General features: G+C 33.8%; 2 protein-coding genes and 1 long non-coding RNA gene across 3 annotated transcripts; 1 reads left to right on the top strand and 2 right to left on the bottom strand.

Annotated features, from left to right (window-relative positions):
- Positions 1-13226: 13226 nt before the first annotated feature.
- Positions 13227-14045, bottom strand: LOC111420939 (protein lethal(2)essential for life-like). The gene has a single exon (XM_023054031.2). It carries the CDS (start codon positions 13905-13907, stop codon positions 13383-13385), a length of 525 nt encoding a protein of 174 aa, XP_022909799.1. The 5' UTR covers positions 13908-14045; the 3' UTR covers positions 13227-13382.
- Positions 14046-14408: 363 nt separating this feature from the next.
- On the top strand, positions 14409-18518 carry LOC139430744 (uncharacterized). The gene is made up of 2 exons (XR_011641126.1): positions 14409-16244; positions 16303-18518. It is a non-coding gene; the product is annotated as an uncharacterized lncRNA (long non-coding RNA).
- On the bottom strand, positions 18451-19919 carry LOC111420918 (uncharacterized protein F54F2.9). The gene is made up of 2 exons (XM_023053984.2): positions 19681-19919; positions 18451-19628 (listed from the first exon to the last, which is right to left on the bottom strand). The coding sequence occupies exons 1-2, from the start codon at positions 19825-19827 to the stop codon at positions 18510-18512; spliced, it is 1266 nt and encodes a 421-aa protein (XP_022909752.2). The 5' UTR covers positions 19828-19919; the 3' UTR covers positions 18451-18509.
- Between the last annotated feature and the right edge of the window lie 34 nt (positions 19920-19953).

Here is a 19953-nt window from a genome sequence, read left to right as displayed (position 1 = left end):
TTCTTGGGACTACTAGTGTGTTAGGGGGCATTTATTTCACGGGGGAGCAGCTCCAGCGAGACATTACCTCACGACAATGCGATAAATGACAACGTTTAAGTTCTTCAGGTCGTCGCAAATTTATTCTCTTTATAAAGAACAACATTTCCCGGCGGCTCCACCATTTTTAAGCTTCGTACTAATTTAAACAAAATTTTAAAGTTTATTTTTTACCATTTTTGATTAAATTTCTCATGACAAGCAACCATGTTATAGAGGCGAAAGGATTACGCTAACTCATAAACAATGGATAGCTCTCGTTGTGTAAACGTTATTGTGTAGCTGCAACGCTTGGTTAACATGAAAAGTATGCCTCGTTGAATTTATTAACCAATTACGCACAAGGGGGTTCCTCATTGGAAAGTTTAAATTATAACGGGGCATCATTACAATGTGGTTACATCACTATTTTATTAATATTATTTTAAAAAGAGCCTCTATTTGCTTTCGATGAGAAAATGTACTTAAAGTAAGAAAACTTGACTAACACCAGTTAGCGAACTATCAAAAGCAAGTTTTCTATGTAAGTAATCTCGTTTAGTCGTCGACACTCTTTTCCATTTACATGCAAATAAGCGAAAAGGTCGTATCGATAGGATGTCGAGTTCCTTTCCTAGTTCGCTCTCGCAACACTATAATCGTTATTCCTGCATCGGCAAAATCAGATTAAACCAACGTCTTCGTTTCAATTCCCTTTTCTCATCTCGCGACCGAGATGATTTGCTTTCCACGACTGGCCGCGATAGCTTCTCCCAGGTAACGATTGCGTTGCGACGCCGCTGGTTTTCAATCGAACCGCGATAATTTAATTTTCTCTAACCTCTCCACTTCAACGGCAACTTCCTGGCTCAGCTACCCCAACCAATTCAAGGTTGGATTTTAAAAGACCTAACCCACAAATCCCGTCAATTCCAAAAGAAATCACGTACATCTTTTCGAGAAAAAATAACGGATAAATCTACTTTTACAAATCGAAACTAAGAAACGACCTGAAATGATTCTTCTTCTATTATGACTTTCCTTTATCTAACTGTATATCAGGTATCAAAAATTAATTGAATTCAAATATCTCCAATCTGTGCAACTTGATATTCTAGTTGTTATTTATTCCAGTCTAAAAGATAAAATATTCGATGTTAGAACTAGACATATTTAGTTTAGACAAATTCTTCTTCATCGGGATCATTATAGGAACCACTAGATTCATCAACCATGTTAATTACATCATTTTCACTTAATTCTTTATCAATCACTAGTTCTGCAATATCTCTTTCAGTAACATCATCGAAACCTTCTCCACCGAAATCTTGACTATGACATTAATTCATCATCTGTCAAGATCTATCTCTGAAATATCTCCTAAAATGCTGACTGTCGACTGTTTGTCCATCTCTTTGGCGAGATTATCTTCATTTCTTCTACTTTTAACATGCTCTTAATTTTATTTGTGTCTTCGCGTATTACGTCATTATTGGGCAGATGCTGTGTCTCGTAGACAGCCTGAAATTGCTTAGTTGATCCAACTTCTCAGGTGCTTTGCGGGGTCGTGGATGGTTGACATGTACACATTCTTTCGGGAGAATTACATGACTTAAATGCTACCATCATACAATAGACAACTTCATCTCTGAGAGAAAAGACACGCCTTTATCATTACTTATTAGAAAGCTAGGTTTTTGGTTTTCGAGGTGAGTTTAGTAGTTAAATCCTTTATAACACCTTCTCGGTGACCAATCTGTAGTTATTTTTATTCGTCAGTCCAGCGTGTAGCTCTCAAGCAGACTCTTTCTCCATCCTTCAAACAGCCCACGTGAATTGCCCAATTCTCTTTCAGTTCTGCAATTCAGGTAATCACATTAGTAACTCCCGTCCTGCTAGATATTGTATTATTTATGCTAATTATCTGAGTTGTACCAATCATTTCATGGTACTTACTTATGGTGGTCGGCATAGCACGAAATTAAATCTAGTTTCATATTAAATTATATTAGTTTCTTTAAAATCTCTGTCTCGACTCAAGTCTGTCATGTCGCTGAGTAGCGTTGAATCGTTTTGTTTACCTCTTAATGCATTTCGATAAAAACTTATTTACTTGCTATGTTAGCCCCCAATTAGACAATGTTTCAAATTTACAGTATTTTGATCATAACAAGAGAATCTCTTAGCCGATTTCGATGAACAATGGGTGCGTTCACTAGAGAATTCCGTTTACGTTGGCAAACACAAGCGATTTACGGTAGCGATGGCGCCTTGATTAACGACCTATTTCTTGAAACATAAATATTGAATACAATTGATACTTATACTGTTTATAGGCAATAGAAAGAAGTTAGATATGTAACGCGTTTGTAAGCTCACGTTTATTAACGTGAGTCATAGCTGATGTTGTTTCCATTATGATTAATAATACTTTTTTAGATGGAACTTTTCCTAACTTATCGAAAAAAGCTAGAATTGCTCCCATCTATAAAAGTGGTGATCAAGATAATGGTCACTTAACATAAGCCAGAATGCGTTCAACAATTGGCAAATTGTTTGAATTATAGTGTAAGTTATTAGTACTAACTTACCAATGCAAATTATAGCTGCTGATTATGTTTTACACAGTTGTATATTGATCCAAGACAATGCATGTGACGATTACCATATTGATGGTAATATTGAAACTATTGACAATAATCAGAATTAGAAAAACTCTTCAACGTCAAGTACTTTTTATCAAAAACTGCAAAGAGTACTTACACCAGATCTTTTACGATTTTAACTTTCCCTTTTTGAATTCTGTGGTGCACTACTAATAGTTGTGGTAACAATTAAAGGAGAAGTACCAGCATCTGTAGATATAATAAAAGTTTGAGAGATTTCATTTTCAACTAACGCTTGTAAAACTGTAGTGGGACTGGAGGGAACAAATTCAAAAGCAGTTGATGTTTTGAAGATAGAAAGAGTTAGCGAAATCGCAGTAAATTGGTGTCTATTTAGAGAAAAAGGCATCAATTCAAGAAAAAAGTAGATGGAGGGAGTACGCTTTATATTTTTAATATATTTTTGTATACACAATATTATTGTATTTTGTATTATAATGTATATAAGAGAAATTATTGAAAAAAATATCTTTAACACATCAAAACTACTTTCTATTTTTGTTATCTTATATTCCTAGGTCATGATAAAATGACCTAAATTCACGAAATTGTATTAGGTCTTTTAGAATAATATAAGGTCAATAGAAAGTGTGAGAGATATGAAAGAAAATGAGGTCAAAACTTTTTCAGGATTAAAATTAATATTTTTCCACGCCAGGTCGTGTACCTGGAGCGATGTTCATGAAAAAATATGGTCCCGCATTTACTTTTCATGGCCCCTAGCGCCGCGCTGAAAATATACGGTCGACATCTTGTGCCAGCGGCAAAAACAGCAGCAGTTGGAGCGCTGATTTAAGCACTGGGGCGATGTCGTCTGGCTCCATCTTGTTGAGAAGCACGTGACCCATCCCACGACGCGACGTTCCCATCACGTGCTGCATTCTAATAACTTTCAAAGCTTGAAAAACAATTTTCCTTTATTTAGACAGCTCCATTCAGCAAATAAAGGACTTCAATTCCAAAAATCGTTTCGCTGTTCTCTTAATACCTCGCTGACAGATCGATTTCATTAAATTACAATGGCAATTAGTTTCTACTTTAATACCATTCCAACGACGAGATGCTTCCAGGAGATCGATCGATTGTACATCATCACATACGAGAAGCACTTAACGCGAATGTACTATGGAACGAAACTGATGGCGTCGATTAAAAAATAAAAAAAAAGATGAAGAAGGGGTACAGCATGCCATCATATTGCAAGAAAAAGAACGACAAAAAATATAGGAAAAGCATAACGTGCAATAAAACTGGTAATTTACGGCCGTATCATTTTATTGGTCTCTTCAGGCTAGGATGAAGGGTATTGGGACTATAGAGAAGGGAAGGAAAGGGAAGAGGAAGAGGATCAGAACGAGGTGCAACGGCCCATCAACGACTTGATTTATTACATCCCACTAATCGACGCGTACTCGCGCAGGTGGCGCCGTCTCGTGATAAAAGCCGCACAAGTCCGTTCTGCGAACCATACAAGCTCAACATTTCCAACTGTGGAAACCTCTTCACGTCCCTAAATAGAAATTAACTGACAGACGACATCTTATAAAGTTTACAACTGAAACAAAGTACACTGGTATGTTCTAAATGTCGTTATTTGTTTTGATGTTCATTTAAAATGTTAACAATAGATAATTTACGTTATGAATTACATTTTATGTACGTTTCTTTATTGAATACTTTCCATCAAATTAATTAGCATAAAGCATCTCTTTATAAAGATATTATAAACCTCTGTACTACATAACAAATATTGCCCAAATTGAAATTTCTTAATATTCCTCGTATAGAAAACATCCCAACAATTTCAAATATCTCCGGTTACCGAAAATCTCCTTTGATGCCACTCTCCCGCCTCCTCCTAACACTGAGTTGAAATGAAATTCCGTGCCGTTCGCATGGACGAAAATCGGTGGTAAGCCTGTAAGTGAAATGCATTTACAAAGATGCACCTTCTACAGACCGTTTGTGGTTTAACAATACCCGATACGTTCACAAATTAAAGTAAAAAAAAAGAAATTGAAAGAATTTTAATTGTAAAGGTACGACCACATTTGTTATGACGGCTGCTCACTTCGAGGGTGGTTCTTTGTGCACTTGCTTCTCGTGGAAGTGGAACCCTGCGGGTTAACGGTGCTCATTCGTTTGAATACGTATATACGGGAGGCTTTTCAGGCGAATTTCCCTCGGTTTATACTCTCAACCTCCTATACTTTTCCGGACTACACCACGGCAGGTGAATATTTTAAACCACCTCGCTGTTTGCTTAATTCTCCAACGCTGGCAGAATGTTACCATACCTTTTTTAGTTCTTTTCACAGCCGTCTCGTTGATCGGTTATCGACTCTTTTTATTGTTTCTTTATTTTTTTAAAGAGCCCAGTTAAGGTACACCTACAATGAAAAATATAGGGCGCGCTTATACAAAAGCTTAGAATAGAAGTTGCTTTTTTCATCTTTTTTTTCAGTATTGTGAATTAAAAATGAATGGAATTCGTTTGGAAACTGTGTACATAGGCTAATGTTCGAGATGGAAACACGGGAAAAGTTTTTGAAGTAAATGGAAAAAAAAATTGGGGAGAAGGGAAAAAGGTTTAGCTGGTAAAAGATTTTAAAACTTAAGAAGAAAAAAAGAAAAGAGTAAGGAGGAAAAATAAAAGTTTTACCTGGGTAAGGAAAGGAAAGAAGTTTACTAAGATAGTAGTGAAAAGTATTCACACAGTGTATGAATCAATATTAACTTTTATCATACTTTTCAAAAAACATTTAATTTTTTAATATAAAATATAGAATATATAGAATAAAATTAGCAGCAGTCGATTTCATCTACAACGTTAAATCAATGTAACGAACGTAAAGATTGCTTCATGGTTGTAATAATTTATCAATTGATTTGAGAAAATACATTACCACGAGTATAAGTGCATATCTTGCTTTTGGGATGGAAGGTAAGCAATGTATTGTTACAATTTTAAGAACACAATATATTTGGCAACTACTATAAAAATTCTATTCCAGAGTTGGGGTAAGAATTGCCAATATCTATTCTGACTGAATAAAAATCTGACTTATAGCGGCATATACCTTTTCGACCGGATCAAACATTCTAGGGCTTAAATAATTACTTAGAGTTAGTTATCCTTTGTTCCTAGTATAGCAAGTTTGACCAAATCGCTTAAATAGCAACTCTGGGCAATGCAGTTACTTTTCCTGAGTAGCTCAGAGATTAGTTTTAGGAAATCATGAATTGAGACCTAGGGTAAAAACTTTAAAGTAGTGATGGAACGGATAGTGATTTTCCGGCCATTATGGTTATAATTGTTGGTGCATTTCTGAAGTGATACCCCATTGCCACATTATTGCGACATTTGAATAAAAATGAAATTAATAAAAAAGCTGATAAGATGTGTCATCTTATTTGGATCCATGATACAAAATGAACTGATTGATGAGCTGATTCAACTAACGAAGCAACTCTAAAAAGAGGATACTTTAATTAATAATTGGCGATGTTTCCACAAGGATCCTTCAAGAAATTAATTTTATAGCGAATTTTGAAAATTATCGATGAAAATTGCAACATCGAAAATTTGATCAAAACTTCAAATATTGTTTTCTCAAAAACTAAAAGTTAGTTTTCAAAACGTGTTGGTTCATTGGAAAGAGGACACTTTTATTAACACTTTGGGAAATTTTCATACTCAAATTCCAAAAAATGGATTTTATAGGAATTTTTAAAACTTAATTGGCGAAAATTACAAAATACGAAAAACTTTTCGATCATTTCAAAAACGTATTTCTCAAGAACTAAAAGTGATTTTTCAAAACGGCTTGTTGTATTAAAAATAGGATACTTTAATTAATAATTGGTGATATTTCCACAAGGATCGTTCAAAAAATTAATTTTATAGCGAATTTTGAAAATTATCGATGAAAATTGCAACATCGAAAATTTGATCAAAACTTCAAATATTGTTTTCTCAAAAACTAAAAGTAATTTTTTAAAACGTGTAGGTTCATTGGAAAGAGGACACTTTTATTAACACTTTGGGAAATTTTCATACTCAAATTCCAAAAAATGGATTTTATAGGAATTTTTAAAACTTAATCGGCGAAAATTACAAAATACGAAAAAATTTTCGATCATTTCAAAAATGTATTTCTCAAGAACTAAAAGTGATTTTTCAAAACGGCTTGTTGTATTAAAAAGAGGATACTTTAATTAATATTTGGTGATATTTCCACAAGGATCCTTCAAAAAATTAATTTTATAGCGAATTTTGAAAATTATCGATGAAAATTGCAACATCGAAAATTTGATCAAAACTTCAAATATTGTTTTCTCAAAAACTAAAAGTTAGTTTTCAAAACGTGTTGGTTCATTGGAAAGAGAACACTTTTATTAACACTTTGGGAAATTTTCATACTCAAATTCCAAAAAATGGATTTTATAGGAATTTTTAAAACTTAATCGGCGAAAATTACAAAATACGAAAAAATTTTCGATCATTTCAAAAATGTATTTCTCAAGAACTAAAAGTGATTTTTCAAAACGGCTTGTTGTATTAAAAAGAGGATACTTTAATTAATATTTGGTGATATTTCCACAAGGATCCTTCAAAAAATTAATTTTATAGCGAATTTTGAAAATTATCGATGAAAATTGCAACATCGACAATTTGATCAAAACTTCAAATATTGTTTTCTCCAAAACTAAAAGTTAGTTTTCAAAACGTGTTGGTTCATTGGAAAAAGGACACTTTTATTACCACTTTGGGAAATTTTCATACTCATATTCCAAGAACTGGATTTTATACATCGTTATACATCGAGACTTTATATATCGTGTTGGGATTGTTACAATGAGGTTGGTAATGACAAACCTGATATAAATATAGTTGTATTCACTAAAAAAAATCCTATTGGGGTTGAACTTGATTATTATCTGTAATGTCCAACACCTAAAAGAGATACTAATTCCGGATATCCGTTCCACCTCTGGAGGAACCAGTGTGAATTAACTCAGTTATTATCAAAGATAAACTCGGAATTTTGCATATGCGTTGAATTAATTTTTGAATTATGTAGGATTTATGATAATCCTAGAAGTTCAATGATAACATTGCATCTATGGAAAGATTGTTATTCTAACAAAAGTTAAATCATACGACCAAGCAATTTTATACTACTTAATTCAAAATCCTTATTACTCCTTTACTCATTGCATCGAAATGTTCATGGATTTATGGCACGGATTGGGAAAACAACACCATGCACGGTAGTCTAAATTTTGTACAAGTAGAAAACGATCCAACAAAACATTTATCGTCCAAAATTTTTGGAAAAACGTTTTGTAACTCTGAACTACTCTCTAATAACAACCATACGTTAGCACAATGTTTCCAGCTTTGGTATACAACTTCAGAATTGCTATTTCAGATTTACTACTTGAAGAAAAAACGAAACTCTGAAGTAGCAGTTTAGAAATAACATCTTTGGGCACTAAGCTGATTAGATTATTTTGCATAAATAAGACTGCTATATCTGCTAGATTAAATAACAACTCAAAAAACGTGTTAACCGACTCACTTATGGATTGACAGCAAGCAGTAGTGGTTGGAAAGTATCGATCGAGGTCACATGTAATGAACTAGGTATAATTGCTCGCAGAGTTCGGTGTTGTCAATTACATCATGCAATTAAATACTGCCAGAAACACTTCTACGTGAATGACATGTAAATTTATTTATGGTCTAGAGGAGATGTCTTCGATGATCAAAATCTTTTTACGGTTCAAATAGTTTTAATATTATTTCTGTAGAATTTGTTAGTCGAAAACTTCTATATTTCCAATATAGCTTAGGTTTGTGCCTATATCTATAGAATTGCTAATTCTACAAGCTTTCTCAAAATGCTTAAACAGCAACTCTACTCGTAATACAGATTTTCATGGTGTAAACAATATATCGTTTACTCATATAGTTCCTTAACTTTAGCAATCCCGACGTGAGTCTAGAACATAAAGGTATAACTGAAATCAAAATCCAATTTAATTTTTGAACTGTATAAGGTTTCTGCCAGTTCTCAAAGTCTGGTGATAATGCGACATCTAAGGAAAGATAGTCACTATTAATTGTTTCTAAACTACAGGGGTGGTTTATTGCATCAGATGTATTTTTTTGTAAATTCTAATAATAATAATTGATCGAGTAATTTAGAGTGCATTTCAAAGTATTGAGATATTTAGTCTGTTGCTCGTTTTGAAGTTGTAAAATTATTGTTTTATATTTTATTATGTTATTTAGGATTATAAACGCAAAACATTGAAATAAATCCGCATTATGCATGTCCATATTTAAAGTGAAGGACAAGCGTGTTTAACATTTAATTGTACGTAAAATGCAAACAGTGAATACTGCCAAGTACCAGACGTAATTGCAATTTGCAGCGTATACAGACAGAGCACCTCTCGGACCCGGTCAGGCAGATAATAATGTTCGCTAGATCAACATTAGTTCAGGCGTGAGAACTGGCCCTATGTTGAAATTTTGGTCGACAGGTGAAAAGTTTTCGCAATTCTAACCGAACAAGCATTTCCGATACCTTACCACGAACAACCCACGCCACCTCGCGTCAATGAAAAACAAATATTTAACTTTATCAAAGTCTCCACTTTAAATAGAACTTTACCTTCCCGCTAAAAAAGTTAAAATGAGTAATATTAAGTTAAATTTTTATAAATATTCAAATAACGTAGACTATCCAAAAATTCTTGTTTCTTTTTTGAAAGTCTTTTAATATCAAACTTTGCCGAGTATATCCTCAACCAGAAAACCCTTCTCATAAAATACAAACTGCACCCGAAAACCGCCCCCAAAAAGTCTCCGGAATCCGCCGTCGAGTTATTTTAAAAGCGCCACGAAGTTTTCTCGCCGTAAAACCGAAAGCTTCACGGTGGGCTTTCAATGTAGAACAACCTCAACCCTTACCTATCCCAATCTTTAAGCTAGTGGCATATAACCAACTCAATATACAAAGAAAAATATTATTTTTCTTTTCTTTGTTTTTAGACAAAAATGTGGAAATTATTGCTAGCTTCAATCGTCATGGCAACGGTAACGGTTCACGCATTTGGTTTTCATCGCCATCTATTGGACACCATCGACGTTTGCATATTGACGTGTGACCAGTGTTTCAAAACAGGTGGATTAACGGAATGTGCAAACGAGTGCATCCAAACCGGTGGACTTATGAACACTCTATGGAAACTGAGATGTCCTCCACTAGCAGCCATCGTTGATGAAGAACTCCCCTCGGTGCAACAAGTTTAACATCTCCCTAAAGTTATCCCCTAAAAAATTTAAAATAATACACTAACTTTTCAAATTTATTAAAGTCTTTTATTAAATTTTATCCTATCATTACTTTTTTTCAGAAAATATTCTAGAACATTCTAGTTCTGTTTATTACAACACTTGTTTGTTATTGACATTATAAGAATAAATACAAGTCCAGCTACGTTAAACTAGAAGAGTAAACTGGGAGAATTTAACATTAACTTTGTGATGATGAAAAGTTTTTGAAAAACATTTTGGTTGTATGGAAATGAATGGAAATAAGGTGTTTATGCGCCATCTGTTTGTTTATGTAGGCGTTTTCGAATTGAACTAAAGCACCCTCTATTTTTGAGAAAGTTAAAAAGTGTATGAAGTTTTTGAATAATAAATCGAGAAATGATTTGAGTTGGAAAAAGTTCCAAATAAAATTTTCAACAACAAGGAATAGAATTAATTGAATGAAAATGATTATTAACTGTAATAAATCGTTTTCGGGTTGGGTTAGTAAAAGCGATAATAAGAAATCGAGTTAGTTTCGCATTTCATTACGAGATGTCGTGTTAATTGGAAAAGAAAAAAATCGAAATAATTGTAAATGAAACGATGGACGTGAAGATGAAAAGAAAACTTGTAGTAACATATAACATCAGGAGAAGATACTGACAACGAAAAAAATACGAAGAGACTGTACAAACAATAAAGACAGTCAGGTAGCACAAAAATGTGGACTACAAAAGAACAAAGTATGTTCATGTATAGGCAGAATGTTGGATTTGTTGATCTCTAATGCTGACCTGAATTTTCACATAATAAGATCTGATAATCCAGTTGTACCAGATGATTCTTATCATTCCAGTCTTGAAGTGGAAGTTTACCACTCTACACCTACTAATCAACAGCAGTTCCCATCTTCTGATAATTTAGGATATAACTTCCATCGAGCAAATTACCCTGCATTATATGATCACTTCTTTAAGTATGATTGGTCTTTTTTGCTTTCCCATACCGATGTCATTGAGGCTTTGGATGTCTTCTATGATGCGATGATTAATACACATATCCCTATTAAAGCCAAATCTAATAATTCTTACCAACCATGGTTTTCGGCGGAAATAGAAACGTATTAATATTAAAAAATTTTATCACAAAAAATGGATCAAAACAAAAAAACTAGTATTTTATAACGAATTTAAGCGACTTACATTAAGTATCTTAACAACATACAAGATACCATCAAAACAAATCTGTCCAGTATATGGAATTTTCTCCGAGCTAAGAAACCACAAGAATATCCAGTAATCTGATTGATAATGACAGCAATGTTCTTGCTGATCCTCAAGATATTGTAAATGCTTTTGTTAACATGTTTTCTGCTGTTCACACTGTATCTACTGACCGCACTTTCATTGAATTTGATTTCAATCCGTTGCCATACTCTTTTCATATCATTACAGAAGAGGAGCTAATTAAATTAATGGCAACGTTTCCTAATAAGCATACTGCTGGAGATGATTTGTTGCCAAGTTTTATGGTCAGAGACTGCCGTTATATATTTGCTTGCCCTCTTAAATTTATTATTAACTTGTCCATTACGTCCTGTGAATTTCCTGAACGATGGAAACGATCAAGAATTGTGCCGGTTTATAAACTCCGGTCCCTCTCAAACTATAGACCAATTTCGATAATTTCTAATTTTGCTAAACTATTTGAAAAGTTATTATATTCTTTTATGCACACCAGCACATGCCCCTTTGTGTCAGCTTCCCAGCATGGTTTTGTTTCCGGTCGCTCTACAATTACCAACTTGGCTACGATTTCCGAGTTTATCTGTAGCACCTTCTTAATTCTCTTGCATAAATTGAGCTCTTTCGGATTTGTCCCTTCAGCAATTCAACTTCTGGTCTCTTATTTGCAACATAGAAAATGTTATGTTGCTTACAATGAATATTTTTCTAATGAGTTCACTTTTACCTCAGGGGTTCCAGCGGGATCAAATTTGGGCAATTGTATTATTACATTATTGAAAATATATTGTTATCCTTTTTTATGCTATGCCTGTTGGGTAATAAAGGAATATTATTATAATCACATCTTGAACTTTACTCCGAACGAAATGCCAAAAAAATGCGAAGTTGGACTTACTCTACCACTTCACAAAAAAGCAGACAAGAAACACTGCAAGAATTATAGAGGTATAATCTTAGTAAGTACAGTAGTAAAGATTTTTTTAAAAAAATATATAAAGATGATTTTATGAAACAAATTGGACCATTACGTCCATTACTAGCAAATACACTACAGACCACGTATTTGGAATAACAAAAGAAATTATTAATAGAATTTTTGCAAGAAACAAAACAGTATATATAATATTTAGAGTTTTATAAAAGACCTTTGATAAAGTACCAAGACTAAGACAACAGGGAAGCCAAATCAGAACAGAACTTAATACAGAATTATGTAATAAGAATATAAACAACAATGACAACTCGGGTGATGACGTCACCTAAGTCGTCTTCTAAACAACACAGCACATATCAAAATAATATGGGACTGCAAGCCACCATGGAAGAAAAAGAGAGATCAACGAAAACTCATCAGCGAAAAAGCTCGTACAGAAGACAAAAACCTGAAAAACTTATAAAAATTTAGCTTTAAGTTTAAGTTATAAATAAGTATAAAGAGTCTATTAAGTATGAATTTAAATTTAGTTGTACTTCAATGAACCAACCAAGTTGATTTCAACTATTGGAACCATCAAACGATGTTGTGACAAAGAAGGAGAAACAACGAAAATAAACTTACCAAAGCTTTAATATTTGATTCTTTTAATTTTATCAAAACAACAACCATTATTATTGATCACTCAGGAGTAACTACACGGTTGGCGTAAACAACTAATAACTCAATTCTATACTGTAACAACATTACACGTCACGGTATAGTACTAACACGCTTGTCAATTGTTGGATAATTCCATACTGTAACTAGTAACTATTTTAGTTAAAACGAAAATTTTAATTCTAAAGTAAAAATAAATTGTTTATGGTAAATGTTATATTATCATAAGGTAATAGTCAAATTTTGGACTAGCAATTCTAAAATTTATAACAATTTTCTGCAGTCAAGGCGTGTTACACAAAAATGGCCAAAAAAAGCATGTAAAAGGTTAAGGAATTTTTTTGTTGGGACATATAAAAAAACATTAATTATATTTTCAAAATTAACATTTTATTTCATCATATTTTTCAACCTAACACAATTAAAATTACAACTACTTACATAAGAAAATATAGTTTAATATCTCATCAAATTTATTAATCCTAATTTAAACTACATCAATTTTTCTTAAATTTTACTTTTCTTTAACCTTCTTTCTCCTCAACCTTCTTATCTTCAATCTTTTTATCTTCCACCCTTTCAGGTCCAGTAATATTAACCTTAATAATTTTCTCTTCCAACGCAGGATCGACCTTCCTCGGTGCAGTAATGGTAAGAATCCCATCCGATGACAAAGTTGAAACGACATTTTTCAATTCATGTCCACGAGGAATTACAAATTTCCTTACGAAATGTCGCGTGATAAAACCGGAATCTTCTTTCTTTTCATGTTTCGCTTCTACTTGAATCGCATTTTCTCCGGCTGTTTTAACGGTGATATCTTCTGGCGAAAAATTTTGAACGTCAAGTTTAACTTCGAATTTTTCATCGTTGTGGGTGATGCTTTCCGGTTGTTCTTTGTAATCCAATGGAAATCTTTTATGAGATTTATTTATTTCGACCATGAAGGGTTGAAGCAGTTCTTCAGTCATTCTCATGTGGTTTTCTAACATGCGAAGGGGGCGCATCATGTGAGCCATGTCGCGGAAGATCAACGGGATTAAAGACATTTTTAAATCGTTGTGTTGATGTGTTTGTTTAGGAGTTGCGACGACTTAGGATTTTTCGTTGCGAATTTGATGTTTTCGCGGTTGTGTTTGGTTTGGAACTGACGCAACCCAATCAGCTACCGCTATTTATACTACCTGTCAACATTCTAGAATGTTTCGATATGTTCCAGTGAAGTTGAGAAGAATCTAGAAATATTATGAAATTTCTCGAAGTATAATTTTTGATTAATTATAAATAACGTTTAATTTTAATGAATCAGAAATGTAAAGAATAATAAAAATAATCATAAATAAATAATTTTTTAATCAACGTGTATTTTTAAGTAAAGATAAAATTAATGCAAAAATTAAGACTTTTGTGAAATTGTTTTGATGGATAATTCTAGATTAATATTAAAGAATATCTGGGTTCTAAAATATTCTAGATTTTTTTGTATAAATCATAATAAATTAGAAAATGACGCAACCCAAATAACACGTTGTTATTCCAACAAAATCCAATAACGATTTTAATAAACATTAATGTTTGTGAAATGTTATGTGCACAAAACGAGAAAATAAAAACCTGTCTAAAGACGCAGAACAAAATCCAAAACTTTCTAGTTCTTGGTTTTGTGAAATAATAGTTGCTTACCCATGCGTGACGTCACGAACGGACCGTCAAGTTGTACACCTGTTCCCGGTATGTAGATTTTACTATCTTTAAGCAAAATTTAGAGATTTTTGATATATTGATATATTGGGAAAAGTTCACAAAGGATATGGAGTTTGATCTATATCGTGTACAAAAACGGATATAGAAAATGCTACAGTATCAAAAGAAAAGCATCAATGAGTATGTCCACCTCAACCATATCAGCAAAAAAGAATGGCTGAAATATTTTAAAGAACAGTATGAGTAAATACCATCTCAAATAAGACCGAGAAATTGAAGTAGAAATGATACCGACGTCAAAATATTCTCGGAACAAATTGGTGATTTAATTACGAATGAAATGTTAAAGCACGATTGACAGGTACTTCAAGATCGACTATTCACACTTATTAACAAAATCATAATAACAGGCAGGGTGCCCCAACAGTGGAAAAGTACTATTTACAAAATAGTATGATTTTGATAGTATGGAAATTGTATGATAATACAATAGTATTCAATAGTAATGAATATCTGAAAAGAACACTCGAAATAGCAGAAGAGCAGCAGGGATTCTGGAAGAATAGAGGCACAACGGATGCAATCTTTATTATTAAGCAGATTATAGAAAAATCAATAGAATTTAATAATCCCGCCTTTTTCTGTTTGGTCGACTTGGCCAAAGACTTGCCTAAAGCCTTTAAAGAAACAGGACGTTATTAATATATTAGAAAATGAAAATGTACCAGCACAAATAATAGACATAATAGATGATATAGACACCAACAATACTACAAAAATAAGGACTACCCAAGGCATAAGCGAAGAATTACGTGTGAACGAAGGAGCAAGACAGGGGGATTCACTAAGTCCGTTCGTGATCAACTTACTAATGAACCGTATAATAGAAGCCATCAGATCTAAACTAAGATACAAGATAGGGACCCAAAATCTTAACGAAGATGACCTACAAAGACTGGTTTATCATTTCAACATAGCAGCTAAGCAATATAATATGAAAATTTCAACGGAAATTACAAAATGTATGGTAATATCCAAAGAACCAAGACGCTGCAAACTACAAGTTGAAGACTCTATAATAGAATAAGTTATGCATGTTAAATATCTAGGTGTAGAAATTACAAAGCATCGAGATGTATATAAGGAAGCAGAAGCACAAGTTACAAGAGCGACACAAGTGGCATGCTGTCTAAGGGATACTATATGGCGGAACAAATATATACGTGTAAAAAAATATATATAAAGCCATGGTACGACCCATACTAACATATGCGTATATGCCAAAAACCCTCGGAAAACACATGAAGTCTATATATCCTCTATGGTACTCAACTAATCTAAAGCGAATGCATAACCTAAAGAAACACTACCATAAATTGTCTATACGAACCAATTACTCCTTTTATCGAGCAATGTATGTTCGTCTCCGCCGGGACTGTAAAACACATATGCGAAAGGATGACCAGGAATATGTAAGGTCCTCGGAACAGAACATGAAGAATGACACCAAAAACAGTACTGTCTCACCAAATATTCTCAAACGAGATGGTGATTTTTTTTCTGATCTAACGACTATAGTTGATATGTTCGCCGATCATTTTGAAAGTATGCATCTTCCGGCTCCAGATGTCAATGTTAATGTTGGCAATGACTGGGATGGTGTCTCTTTAGGCATCTCTGAGGTGAGTCATGATGAGATTTTGGAAACTTTTAAAAAATTTATGACAAAAACTACAACAGGTCCAGATGGTATCCCCGCATATGTAGTGAAAGACTACGCTCCTGCATTATTACAGCCTCTGCAGCATATTTTATTTTAATAATCAAGAATGCTGAATTCCCGAAGATCTGAAAGTTGAGCAGAGTTTGCCGTGTAATTATCGGCCTATATCCAATATAAATAATTTGTTCAAGCTTTTCGATCAAATTGTGACACGCATAGTCGAATTTTACCCGTATATCTGACCAGCAACCTGGGTTTTGCAAATCCACAACCACCAACCTACTCTGTTTTACTCAGTACGTATCGAATGCACTAGATTGTCGAGGGCAGGTGGATGTAATATATACTGACTTTTCACGAGCTTTTGATTGCTTGGAGCATGGTTTGTTATCCTTATGGTTGGTTATGCTTGTACTTCTAGTATCTTATGTATCCGATCGCAGACAATACGTTGAGTTAAGTGGTATGAAGTCAAGGCAAATACATGTTATTAGTGGCGTACCCCAGGGATCCATACTAGACCCTTTGCTGTTCAACATCTATATAAATGATTTTACCTACGATTTTCAATACGAATTCACTCCTGTTGTTGCAGCTCCTGTTGGTTGTAAGCAGCATTGTGAATTACTTTATGACAGACTTTATTTCTGGTATTCTGGGAACAAATTAACATTAAATACCACATGCCAGGTAATGACATACAGTCAGAAACATAACATCATACTTTTTGATTATGTGCTTGTAGTGGATCACCTGTCACGTATCTCAATCAAAGATCTTGTAGTGTGGTTTGATGGTGGTTTTTCCTTTAATGAACATATCGACAGAACATCGGCTGGTGTCCTTAAGTTGGCTACACACGTAATTGCAAACTTGACAAGTATGCATGATCAATCTTTTTGTACAAGCATGTACAATTTTCCTTCGATACCACACGATACAAGTATGCTTGAACAAGCACCAGTTTGCGCTGGGACTATGTCGAGCTCGGACGACGATGCGCTCGCACTGGCTGCTTTTTGCCTTGTCCATAAGAGGAAAACGCGGAAAAAAAAACGTGATATATGGTATAAAGAGTGGTTATTGAAGAGAAAAACCTACTTCCATATTAATTTACTGAGTGAATTAAAGATATATCCACGTGACCGGCATAATTATTAAAAATCCTTACACGTAGGGAGAAATCATCAAGCGGATTGTACAAGCAAAATGTTTGTGAAAAATTATCCTATAAACGCTAAAGCATACTTGTACAAAAAGATTGATCATGCATACTTGTCAAGTTTGCAGTTACGTGTGTAGCCACCCTTAGAACGCCAGGGTTTATCACAAGAAATAGTTTGGAGTTGACTGATTTAAAAACAATAATAGATCTTTATTTTACGTTAGTGCGTAGCAAACTTGAATATTGCTGCATAGTGTGGACCCCGTCTTATTTGAAGCACATTTCCACCATCCAGAAAGTTCAAAGAAAATTTGTTAGGTTTATCCACTATCTCGATTGTGGCTATTATTCACCTAGAGGAGAACTATGTACATCTACTACGACGTTATGGCCTCCCTCCAGAGTCTTGAGGATTGAAGAAGAGTACTGTCTGCTGGGTTTGTGCTGGATGTGACGTCGGGTGTGCTGGTTGCATCGGATGTCTTAGCTCAACTGAATATATGTGCGCGGGTTTGTAGTATCTTTATGCCGAATCGCGCTAACACGAATATAGGTCTAAATTTCCCGATATACAGACTAATGCGTGCAGGTAATTTAGTCGAGTGACACTTTTTTTTAATTTTGTTTGCTTGTCTTTTCTTTTTTTTGTTGGGATCAATTATCTGTTCATTGTAACATTATCTCTTTATATGATACTGAGACGTCAGCAAAAACAAAGAAGACTCTTGAGATCTATGTCGAATGTGACACTACAAAATAGGCAGACCAACACCTCTATCAGAGAAAGATGTAACATACAGGATGTAGTAAAATAGACAAAAGTAAGAAAGAAATGGTGGAAGAAGAATGTGGAAAGAATGGATGAGAGGAGATTGGCCAGAATATAAAGACCATAAGGACGACTGCCCAAGAGATGGGCACAGAGCTGGGTCTTCTCATCAGTGGAGTAAAGTCCAAACAGGGATACATCCCTACTAGAAAGTAGAAGAAGAAGAAGAAGTGATTTTTTTAATTAAATTTATTTTTTTAAAGTATAAATAAAAAATATTTTTTCTCTTTTCAACTAAATTCTTTAAGATTATCCTTATTTTTAACAGCTTCAACTAAACTTTTATACCTCAACATACACTCCTCCCTAGTTTTATCCGGAACGTTTTCCGAGATTCGATCCCAACGCTCCAAACAACCTTTCGGAAACTTAACTAAGGCATCTTCGAGTGCTTTCTGTTGAATCTGACTCCAATTATTTTGTGATTGTTCCACGCCTAATTTCCCGCCTTTCGTTTTTTGCTTCACTTTAATGGGCTCGCTCGGTTCTTCTTCTTGTTGATTAGGTAATCTATACGCGTTATTTTTCATTTTATTTGCCATATAAGTCACTTCTGGTACCGATCGATTTAAAGCTTCGGAAATTAATTCCCAACGATTAGAAGTTCCGCCTGGATATTTTTTAACGAGCGATATTAATTGTTCTAAATCGTCATCAGTCCATAATCCACCGGAAATTGGTGGAGGTTGAGAATCGGTGTTAGCGATATTATCGGACGATGAATAATTAGTTGTCGTTTCAAAATTGGGCCCTTCTGGGATTTTAAAACCCGGTTTTCTTCTTCTGATTGTTTTTGATTCTAAAACTATGGTTTCCTCGGGTTGTTCGTCTTTTTGGATGATTTCTTCAACTTTTTCTATCGCTTTTTGTTTAAAATATGAATATAAGTATGTTATAAAGCTTGGAATTGATGTAATGAAATAAATGGTCCATTTTGGGATTTGAAATGGTAAGGTATCTAAAAATGATGGTTTTGGAATTTCGATTGTTGCAACTATTTTTTTTTGCTTTTTTCCTTTTACTTGATCTAAAGTTAATTTTTTTTCAAAGTAAGCTCCCCATGCTACTAAGTACTGCCCGATTGTAATAATAATAAATAATATAATCGACGTTTCTAATAAACCCATTTTACGGACGTAACGATAATAATAAACAGCGGATTTCCAATTTGGCAGTCCATTAACGAGGACTTCATCGTAATATTTTCTTTTATTCGTGTCTTTTAATACATCATATATTGCTACGACGTGTCTAAATTGTTCTGAAGTGTCCACCCCGGGGTTTTTATCTGGATGAAGTAACAACGATTGTCTCCGAAAAGCGCTTTTAATATCCGATAGAGATGCATTCTGGAAAGTTATAAATAAGTTAATTTATGTAAACATTTATGTGGTGACTTGCTTGTGTAATGTTGAACGCTTCATAAAAATTCACTTTTACTTCTTCAACAACATCGAATACTTCCAATTGATCGGAATCAAAACCGAAAACATTGTTCACTTTGGTTGTAAATAAAAGTAAAGCAAAACAAATTTTAAGATAATACATGATTTTGGTAAGTTAATAATTGTTATTACAAGTAATTTAAGTGGTTTGGAAACGTGGATTTTCTGAGGAATGTGGTGAATTTAGATTTGACGGGAAACGTATGTGGATATAACCTCAAAATCACGC

Source organism: Onthophagus taurus, chromosome 7 (assembly GCF_036711975.1).
Source record: "Onthophagus taurus isolate NC chromosome 7, IU_Otau_3.0, whole genome shotgun sequence".
Taxonomy (NCBI): domain Eukaryota; kingdom Metazoa; phylum Arthropoda; class Insecta; order Coleoptera; family Scarabaeidae; genus Onthophagus; species Onthophagus taurus.
Note: the sequence above shows the minus strand (reverse complement) of the source record. Positions and strands in the feature narration are given on the sequence as shown.